Genomic DNA, 11,195 nt, shown 5'->3' with positions numbered 1-11,195 from the left:
GAGTGCAGTTCAACGGAGTAGCGCCCCTCAAGTCTGCCCTGAGAAACCCTGTGCCTCCCCAGACCCCGCCCACAGTCTCACAGCCAGTGGCAGCCTCGCCCGTGTCCTTCCAGGGTAAACTAGTAGGGGAGGGCGGGGTCGAACGACGCACCCTTTTCTATTTCCCTCCCTGCACAGAGATTACTTAATTTCATGTAACCATACTTTTTTGTGAACAAGAGACACTTGTCCTCTCCCATTACCCGCAGTCCGTTTTAATTTTAGTGAAACGAGTCGAACGCAATCGGTAAGTAAAGTGACGTTGTGCTACTCTCCGCACACGGCCGCCAGTCGGGACGAACGGTGCATACACGGGGGTCGGACGGCGCGGTCGGATGAAATGTCCTATAACAAGCACATACGTTACATTTCTGGCATCTAACTCTCATTGATGCTTCAGTAGAACCCTACGAGCAAATGACCATGCTGATAGTCAAATAAATGTATCATGTTAATGTCCCCTCTGTCTGTTTCCTCAACTTTGTGTTTTACACATGCACCGTTCGTCCCTCCCTGTCCGTAATGCACCGAGTGGCTTAATGCGCCGTTCGTCCCTCCCTGCCCTCCCCGGATGTTTTGCTAGCTAGCACAAAAGCTAATGAATATTTTTCAATGGAACCTTCACTGAGAGTTAGCCCACAGATTAGCCTAACAGACAAAATCCATTTACAATCGGCACCAAATAAACACAGCAGTACAAATGGAAAACACTCAAATAGGATATTTTTTACTACAGTGTGGAAATACACAAAAGTGGCTTCAACTCTGCCAATTTTGATCAGAACTGGGGAAAAAATCGTGTCTGATGTTTTCGACCGAAGACGAAGAGAGTGACGTCGCCGAATTTTAAGTGTAGCATGAAAAAAGGTCCGTGTTGCAACCGTCCCTGCGCGTCGTTCGTCCCGGTTCTACCCTAGAGTCCAACTGTGGGGCGTCGCCTCTCACCATCCCACCCATGTCTGCTGCCACGGACCCCTGGCATCTGGACAACACAGGTACTGTACACCTGAAACACACACTGTACACCTGACACACAGTGAGTACATTTCATTCATACATCTGGACAACAAACACATCAGATTCATCAACTGATCAATTCAAAGTCTGCAGACATATTGAGACACCAGTGCCAGTACATGGTCATATGCAGGGGTCATCAATATGGCCGTACACGGACAAATGTGTCCGTGGCATTTTCTTTTTTACACACCTTTATAATGTTCTTATTTTCATCATAAGACCCAATTACTGAATGTCAGTCTCCAGGTTTTCTTCTGAATTTTTATGACACTGCTTTACTAAGTCACTATGGCACATTAGGAGTCCACTAGGACAGTGGTTCTAAAACAACAACAAAAAAGTGCTAGCGGTTCTCAAATGTGAATTTGCAAGGACCCCCTTAACTTTGAGAGTGTACAAATGGAACCGTAAGGGTCCATTTGGTTCCATTTGCACACTCTCAGAGTTACAGACCTGTTATGGTCCTTCAGGGCTCTTTAAGTGTTTCTGGTAATATTATTGTCCACTAATTTTATATGTCTGTGGCAAAAATTGAATTTTGACCAAAATGTCCACCACAAGCTAGCATGGCGATGACCCCTGGGTCATATGCCTTCAATAAATGTCTCCTATTTCAATTTACAGGAGTTACATCTGAGTGATGTGTTCTACTCAGTGTGTAGAGAGGGAGAGTGATGGCAACCAGGAAACAGTGCCATCCTGTGTAAGTTGTCTGTGGCGAGTACAATAGAATAGTAGGTCGGGTAGTTAGTGTTCTGAGCGAGAAGCAAATTGGACTTGTGTGCGTGCGTGACTGTGTGTGCGCAGCTAAGCTCACAAGTTACTAGGCTGACAACACACTTTTTTTTTGGATGCTGAAAGCAGGCCAATGACCTCAATTCCTGAATATTTTTCTAATTGGTCAATGACAACTGTCATTTTGCTCAATTTAATAAACACAGAGCATTACTGTAAATAGTGTGAAAATGGAATTACATTGTATATCTAAACAATGCAGAAGAGAAGGGCAAATATTCATAAGGAATACAATATGTGTTACAGGTATGAGAGACTCACAACCAGGAGCAAAAACATGATAAGACATTGCCCATAGGAACAGCCCTACTACCATAATAGAACAACACACAACACGTCCCTGGCATGAACACACAGCATTAGATAATATGGAACCTGCAATACCAACATGGACACCATGATAAGATAAGCTCTTATCTTTTGACTTTAAGTGCAGGCACATGAAAAGGACAAATAGGATACCACACTACAAAAAGGGTTTATTATGAAACTCTTGCAAAGTGCTGCTAATAAATGATCAATGCAAAATAAATGTTTCCGAAAAAGTTAGTAAAGTGTTGAACAGTACAAACGTGATGCTATAAAACAATGCATAAAATACAATATAAGATATAATGTAATACAATAATGCTAGTCCCAAATAAACAAAACAAAAAAACATTAAAATAAAACAGTAGAGCTTAATAATCTGTGGTAAGGGACTTCCGTCCACTGTGAACATGGAGTAGACATGTATGCTCCATCTGCAAGGGAAAAAGCTACCAATGCATGATGCTAAACAGGACACTTGCTTGGACGCTTAGCGGCCTTGCCAACCAAATTAAGATCTGTTTTCAACCTTCAAGACGAAGCTGGACGACTGATACTTTGTCAAAAAAGTGCAACATCTTTACATCAATTAGAAAAACTTTGATTTGATTAAAGTCTCTAGATGAGAACATTTAACTTATGAAGAAACAAATAAATAAAAACAAACATGGAAAAATAAATGAAACTTTACTTACAATGAACAAGTAAACAAGTAATAAAATAAAAGACATGAACTGAACTTTTTGCCTATAATGACCCAATATAGACACCTGTTTGAAAGTGGTCAAAATCAGGACACACCGGCTGCATAATTGCCAAAAGTCAAATAATGGCCGATATCGGTCGGGCTCTAGTATAAACCATTTCTTTGTCTATCCCCAGCTCAGATGAATTATTTATTCCTCTCAAAACACTACACAAGTCTAATTGATGGAGGGAGTGCGTTTTGTGATCTCTTCTGTGTGCACCAATGACATGTCCGGGTAGCTCAGTAGGTAGAACACTTGCCTCTTGACTATAAGGACAAGGTCATGGGTTCGATTCCGGGCATCGCCAACTCAGCGAATGAGTAGAATGGCTTGGGTGTTGCAAGTCGAGTTGTAAGTACTGGGAGCTGATGGTAGGTGTTCCACTCCACCTCAGCAATTCATCTCCCAGGGATCTAGCGCACTGCGAAACGGTGATATCGACAATAAGCCTGATACCAACAATAAGCCTCTCCGACCTACTGACTTACTTACAATGCTATAGCAGAGGTCCCATTGGTCCTGGTCTCCTTCCTGGGCTGTGTAAAGGGGAATACTTCTTGAGTCATTCGTGTCAAAAAGCAGGGCATTTCTTTCTTCCCCGTATACTTTCCTTTAGCCTGGAAGGTATAGGCCACTCGGTGAGAGAGGCGGGTCAGTAAATGAGTCAGCTCCAGACCACAGCATTCCTCGTCTGATATTATGTCACACAGAGTTTGAAGGAAGACGGCTCCTAGAGGGTGCATGAAGGCACCATAACCTGAGAGAAGGAGAGATACAGTATTAGCGTCATGCAGAAGAACATGTAATCCGGTCAGTCTCCTGTGATCTATGGTTAATCCATGAGAGTTTATACCAGGCTTATTGTAATGAACTAAAGCTAATACTTAATCTAGAGAAGAGAAATATGTATAATTGAAACTGAAACTAAAATTAAACCTGCAGTTAAACTAAATAATTGAAAACTAAAATGAACAATGCTAAACTATAACTAGAATTAAATAGAATTGCAGGTTGTTTCCCCCCACCATATCTGATGAACCAGTAATGTACTGTTCATCCTATCTTTTACAGCTTCTATAAAGCTGTTAAAGATACAGCTTTATAGAAGCTATATCTTTATCATATTAGTTTTTCATAATACCTGAACAACGAAGATTAAGACTAAATAAATAACTAAACTAAAACTCGTCAAATTCCTGAAACTAAAATCAAACCAACTGGAAAACATAATAAAAACAAATAAAGACAAATAAAGAAAAACAAATGAAGATTTCAAAACTCGAGTATCTTACAAAACCAGGTAACAGGAGCTTACCTGGTGTTGTGGCGTACATCACAGCCGTATCCACAGGAACAGACAGATACTGGGAGATGCTGTCCTCCATGACATCACTTCCTGCAGAATCCACTTCCACCCCATTATCCAGTTCTGCTCCCCGGCATGCCTGAGAAGACAGAGAGAGAATGTCTGTCTATCATTGGTTTTGTTTTGAGTGTTGTTCCGAATCATTGCTTCCTAAACAGAGGGTCTGGACGCAAAATGGGTCGCGGTCACATTTTCATGGGTCCCTCATTCAGTGCCAATGACGTCGCCGACGTCACGTTTTTATAAGCCCAGAGTGCCAATTACTTTTTTTTTTTTTTTTTTTTTTCAATGTTCAGAACCCAAGATATCATGATTTGAAGATTTGCTGCTCCATTCACTTCTTGTTTAACTTCTTACTGAAAAAGGTTGTATCTCGGCTCCTAAGCACTTTTTTTTTCACAATGTATTTTTGGCCTTGGCACAGGGGTGATAAAGCCAGAAATAAGTTTGGCACTGAATGAGTTAAATATCAATTTTTTCCCCTTCTCTTTTATGTTTCAAATAATTTTCAGAAAACAACAACAAAAATTTAAAATATTCCACAATTGTCAAAAGTTTCCTACACATCACAGACTTAATTGATTAATTCATTATGTATTTTGTATTGTTAAGTTTGTGACCAACATATCAGATAAAAACTGATTGTTATTATTTTTTTAGTGTGAAGATGAAGTTGAACATGCTTAAATATTGACCTGTATGAAGAACAATTTGGTCTTCCCCTCCATTTGAATGTTGGTGAAACAGCTGAATATGTCAGACAGCCTGACAGGTTTTCCATCTGCCCCAAACACACAGCCCTCCTCTCCATGAGATGACAGGACAACCAGCACACAGTCCTTCACAGGCTGTCTGCTCACTGCATGACGGAAGCACAATAAACCGGCAATTACTGAGAAGTCATGTGGTTGAATGAACCATCAATTATGAGAAGCTCATTCAATAGTCACCTGTCAGAGACGCAAGGCACGCAAGCATATGAATGCCCCCCCGCCCTCTCCCACACATCCACACCCATACACACACACACACACGCACACACACGCGCGCACACGCACACGCACACAGTCGCCAATACACAGGCAGTATCTATAAATTGTAAATGTTTATTTTCCTCCCCTCCTATTTAGCAGGACATAGAGATAATGTCTCACTCTGGACATGATAACATGTCAGTGTTATTGGATTTTATCTGGACACGATAACCAGTGGTGGATAGTAACTAAGTACATTTACTCAAGTACTGTACTTAAGTACAGTTTTGAGGCATTTTTACTTTACTTGAGTATTTCCAATTTTCAGTACTTTTACTTCTACTCCGCTACATCTCAGAGGCAAATATTGTACTTTTACTCCACTACAATTATTTGAAAACTTAAGTTACAAGTTACTTTGTTGTTTTTCATTATTATTACAAAACACACATTAACCAGCCCTATATACATTCCGGCCATTTGAAAATAGCCAATCTACTGTGAGCTTGTAGATCGGCTATTTTCAAAAGATTTGTATACATTTTATACATTTGAAAACTTGTGAAATGGGACATTCACATGAATTCCGGACTTTTTCCACCACTGATGATAACATGATGTTATTGGATTTTATCTATGAATTATAATCAGCATTAAGAGTCCACCATAAGTGTACTTAGAGATAAGTAATTGTTCTCTGAGCCCTAATCATTAAAAACAATTGCATAACCTGCCATCACAATAATGGAAGGACTAAATGGACTAAATGGTTTAAAACTCAATAAAGAAATACTAGTAAAGACGGTAAAGTGAGACAGACAGTAGGTTTTCTATACAGCCAATATTTGCAACTCATTTAACCTGCATGTAAATATGTACAGTATTACAGTACCTTCCTGAAATAGTGAGTAGATCTCTTCACTGCTCAGATCATTGTGTATGTCCACTTTGAAGCCCAGTTTGCTGAGGGTATGGTGGAGTTTCTTGGTGTCTTTTGCTGCCCCGGGTCGTCTCCCCAGGTTCACTCCGTGGTCAAACTCTGCCACAGATACCAGGACTGCCCTGTTACGCTCAGCACTGTTATCCCAAGTGTCCTTTCTCACTGGCATGACTGAAAGATGAAGTAAATGAGATATGAAGCTGTTCTATTATCTCTCCCTGTAGCTGGATCTAGGACTTGACAGCCGAATTTGCTCTCTAGGTAAATGCAAGATCTAAGTAACTGTAATTAGCTTTACAGAAAGACAAATACACAGTAGGTCTGCAGTAACTGCATCTACAGCTGACTGTGTGTCTGTTACAGTATGTCCAGGACTAAACTGTGTGTGAACTGTGAACATTCCACGTATATCGTGTGGAAAGACACACCCATTTCCACACCTGTGTACAGTCATATGTGGAGATCCGGCACGAGAACAGGAGCACGTGCCCTGGGGATATAAAGAACATTATGCAACTTTGTTCTTCCCTCTGGGCTTTACGCTGTGCGTCTTTATCGTCCGTGTAACCGGTAACGGAATAACCAGCCATGTGTCAGCTATGCTGATATTTCCTCCTTTATTCCTTGGCAGGAATAACCACATACACATTTCCCGAGAAGGAAATTAAACAAAGCTGGATGCTATCTAAAATTAGATATGATTTTAGTGCAGTGTTAGTGTGACAGTGTTTGAAATGCTGCTTTGGGCATTTTCATCCAGTTAGTACAAAATTAGGGAGATTGTTTTTACGTTACTGTACTCCACATGCTTGACATGCTTCAAAAACAGTATAAGTTGTCCACATTAATACCACTGAGCCAATTTCAAGTGTTAACAGTCCTCCTAGTGCACTCACAGTGAAGCGTTACAAAATTGTGATAAGCTGATAAGCTCAGTGCTGTCAGTTGGCAATGTCATACAGGTTTCAACTGGCCATGCTTGAGGGGTGGCTTTCGTTGGCTTAGGTTTATAACAATAATGAAAATTAGATCACCTTAGGGCATATTCGTTCAAATGGGCATAATGGGCACATACTGTACTTCATTTTGAGATTTCTTCTAGCAATGCATGATTCCAGGGGTCCAATATTAAATATATTGTATTCAGGAAAAAAAAAGTATTGGCTTAGAGTTGTTGAAAATAGTCTGTAATACAAATCTGTATTCCTTGAGCATCCAAAAACTGCCCAACTCTGCAAAGTCCAAAGGTCCAAAGTCCATGATCATCTTAAATGTCCATAAAGCATATTCCAGTAGAAAATCCCAAACCTTCTGCTATCTTTCCGCCTTCGGGTGTTATAGGGCCCAGGCAAAGAGGACCAGATAGCCAATGAATAGGAAAGGCAATGGGGTGATTTTTACAGTGTAATATGATATTCTACAGGTGTTTAATAAAGGCTACTGTGCATAACCTATTCAAAAGGTCTATTGTACATTATTATGCATTTCCAAACATCCTGTCAGGATGTAATGGGGAGGATGTGCTAGGGAATAGGGATGTCTTCTTATCATGATATGCTAGCGGTGAGGAAGTGAGAGGGACAGAGACCTCTCTCAGAACAGCTCATGTTATATATGTACCATAACTCTCTCTTTTCCAGTAGACTGTGTTGAATATATTGTCTGGGTTTAGCACAAACTGGAGTGAAGAGACCAGGTCTAAACAATAGTGTTCTTTGAACCTCTAGTGTCAGCCGGAGCAGGGAGTAAAATAGCTTTTTGCTCAAATGCTCATGTATTTACATTTTGCTTCAGCCATTTCAACAGTTTAATTGCCTTTTAGGTTTTTATAGTTTTTTTTGTTTGTTTATATTGTTCTCATTATTATTATTTTTTATGTTTTAATTGTGTATGTTCTTGTGCTCATTCATTTTAATTGTCTGTCTTGCGAGGAAGTATTTAACACATTTAGCTCAACCGACTGAGCTACCCAGACACATCATGTGTTGCAGGTATTGCATCATGTTGCGTCATACTGAGCAAGTGAGCAGCGAAGGGTGTGACCAAATTACAGGAATTGCTGTTTGTCTACCTGGAGGTAGAGGCCCTTACATAATCAACTTCCATAAAAGTAGCTTACTATTGTTTTACTTTCAGTTTAGACACTTTCATCCTGGCCTATTTTGGGCATGCCATACAACAAAAAAAATGCAAAAAAAGCTGATCTACAAGCTCACATTGTGTTGCAACGTGACACATTGTGAGCTTATAGATCTGCTATGTTCCAAATTTTTCACTATTTCATTATTTAATCTATACAGTGTATATATTCATGGTTATATTATGGTTAGCCACTTGAACCCTTGCACCCTCTATTCTATGCTGCTCAGGGTTGACAATAACACGTTGCTTTTTGTTCACCCCTTCATGCTTTCCTTTTGACTTAACGTAAGGTTTCTTTTTCATTTTTACAGCATTTTAATAGGCTGTTGCACTGTTTCAACATTGGGTCTGTTGTATAGTTTATTGGCCACCCACCTGCACTTGAAGTTGTAAATTCACACCTCAGTCTCAGTTCCGTGTAGACGAGTGTAAGACAAGTTGAAGAGCAGTTTTCATACTGTACTGTCTAAATTAAAAAATATATTTTATTTAGACTTAAAAAGTCTCAATAATAAAATAAAAATATTTTAAATTGTAATTAAAGTAAATAAAAGATGAGTGTTATTTTTTCTTTCTATAGTTTTAGCATTCTGTCCGGTGGCTAAATATGCCTTTTTACACAATAAAAAATGTCCTGTGGTCTTTGATGGCCAGATGTGAGTTATTGGGGTCTAGAAGAGCTACTGTAAATAATAATAAAGAAAACGCCAGGTTATTGTGTAAAAAAATACATATTTAGCCACCGGACAGAATGCCCCCGCCCACTGTAAAAAAGATCGCGAAAATTGCTAAAACTATAGAAAGCAGTTAATAAAAATAATGTAACACTCATCTTTTATTTACTTTAATTACAATCTAAAACATAAACCTTGATTGTAAAAAAAAAAGTTGTCCTTTAATTTACTTATGTTACTTACTTATGTTAGGCTACTGTTTATTTGTCTGAAAAACAAAACCCAGAAGAACACTCTCTGCTGGCATGTGACTTTTTGTAGGCTATTGCAGTGTGACGCATTGTGAACTTATAGATGTACTATTTGTGCCGAATGTTCGCCTATTTTGACATGCCCAGAATGTTCCTGTGGTTAATGCCAAAGCTATACACATTAATACAAGTTGTTACTCTTGATAACAATTACTGCCTCTCATTGTTTATACCATAATGGGTCCAGCCCTGCCAATGTTAACAACTAGGAGTGGAACAGTATTAGGCTGCATACTTAATAAAACATTAATTAATTAATTCATTAATTAATTAATTAACCTGGGTGGCCTGCAACAACGTTTATGTTTTGTCTCTTTGTTCCTGAGCTATGACCGAGTATGTTATTTTGACCAAAAACGTAATCATTTCTCTCTCTCTCTCTCTCTCTCTCTCTCTCTCTCTCTCTCTCTCTCTCTCTCTCTCTCTCTCTCTCTCTCTCGTTCAGATGCAGTGTTCCCCTTCAATGAGGAAAAGGTGATTCCTGATGGCGTCAACAGGAACTCTGCAATTGTTGGAGGTACAGGGTTTTTGTTTTTTAATGTGGAAGGCATTGTCAATTGTATTACATGCAACGCTAAGGTCAAGGAGGATTGAAATGCACCATTCTCCGAATCTGCCGCTGATGTGGCAAGCTCAGAAACCAGACTGAATTGGTTTTGGTTACAGGTTGTTGAAAACAGACATTAAACATTTTCTTTCACCCTTTTGTTTAGTTATATTTGGTTGCTGTCTCTTTCCTCTGCAGGCATTATCGCGGTGGTGATTTTCACCATCTTGTGCACTCTGGTGTTCCTGATTCGCTACATGTTCCGTCACAAAGGCACCTATCACACCAACGAGACCAAGGGCAGCATGGACTCACGCGAAGAGTCTGCCAATACGGCCATCATCGGCACCGACAACCCAGACACCATCAACGAATCAAAGAAAGAGTGGTTCATCTAATAATGGCCACCTGTGACAACCCAGACACAGTAAACAAATCAAAGAAAGAGTGTTCAGTGTCAAAGAGTTAATCTAACAGTCAATCTAGGCACTTGAAACATATCGCACGGAATCTGGTATGTTTTGAATACCAATGCTGTTATAGTAAAAGGGGGGCCAATATTAGGCTATTAAGAATGCAGAGATGTGAAACTGTACAGTATGTACATACTAATCTAAAGAGCATGAACTTCTTTGTATTGTGTTTGGGAGTTTTATGGAGTTCTTTGACTACTGTATATGACAAATAATTAGAACCACTGGGTCGTGTGCCAGCACAGATTTATTACCAATCCCTGTTGGATCTTCATTTTATTATATCTTATATGAAAATCACAAAACAATAAAATGAACATCAAATCATCTGTTAATTAAAATTGTCTGTCAACTCGCGTATCCATCACATTCAGCAGTAGTTACCAACCGATTATATCGTGGTCCTCTAGAGTTGGAATTGGATGTCTGATTGTCTGTAAATACAATGTGTTTATTTTTCTATTAGTGACGTTGGTACCCCTTTACTTCCATCAAACTCCACTCATGCATTGTTTGTTTCATAAGTTTGTAATCATATTTTTCTTTGAGTTATGTAACTTTATGTACATCTTAGTTTCAGTTGAAGTTGGTGTGTGAGTGTGTGCATTTGTGTGTGCTTGTGTGTGAATATATTGTAATAGGCAGACATGGGTCAAACCATATCTCCAAACGCTATAATATTTGGTTCTTGTTTTTTGCCACATGAGGTAAGGAGCACATTTAGCTAATCTCAAGAAAGTATTTTGTGTAAGGTTGTCAACTGTCAAATGACTGTATCTCGTTTGTCCCAGTAACCTCCATGCACCCATTTGACATTCCAAGCAACTCCCCTGTAGTTCTCCATGACCACAGCAAA

The 11,195-nt window shown here is 39.4% G+C and overlaps 1 protein-coding gene across 1 annotated transcript; it reads right to left on the bottom strand.

Annotated features, from left to right (window-relative positions):
* Positions 1–2,360: 2,360 nt before the first annotated feature.
* Positions 2,361–6,464, bottom strand: LOC308076736 (caspase-7-like). The gene is made up of 4 exons (XM_080417182.1): positions 6,145–6,464; positions 4,974–5,137; positions 4,228–4,357; positions 2,361–3,669 (listed from the first exon to the last, which is right to left on the bottom strand). Exons 1-4 carry the CDS (start codon positions 6,359–6,361, stop codon positions 3,401–3,403), a joined length of 780 nt encoding a protein of 259 aa, XP_080273308.1. The 5' UTR covers positions 6,362–6,464; the 3' UTR covers positions 2,361–3,400.
* Positions 6,465–11,195: the final 4,731 nt, after the last annotated feature.

The sequence above is a fragment of the Gymnoscopelus braueri genome, assembly GCF_963280865.1.
Source record: "Gymnoscopelus braueri genome assembly, chromosome: 21".
NCBI lineage: Eukaryota > Metazoa > Chordata > Actinopteri > Myctophiformes > Myctophidae > Gymnoscopelus > Gymnoscopelus braueri.
This window is presented reverse-complemented; position numbering and strand designations above follow the sequence as displayed.

What these genes read in the sequence shown, in the direction of transcription:
- LOC308076736 (XM_080417182.1), bottom strand. Translation starts at nt 6,361, where the DNA reads ATGCCAGTGAGAAAGGACACTTGGGATAACAGTGCTGAGCGTAACAGG. An exon ending in CTACTCACTATTTCAGGAAG is followed by an intron (nt 5,138 to 6,144) that starts GTACTGTAATAC and finishes TCCGTCATGCAG; the next exon opens with TGAGCAGACAGCCTGTGAAG. An exon ending in GATGTACGCCACAACACCAG is followed by an intron (nt 3,670 to 4,227) that starts GTAAGCTCCTGT and finishes TCCTTCTCTCAG; the next exon opens with GTTATGGTGCCTTCATGCAC.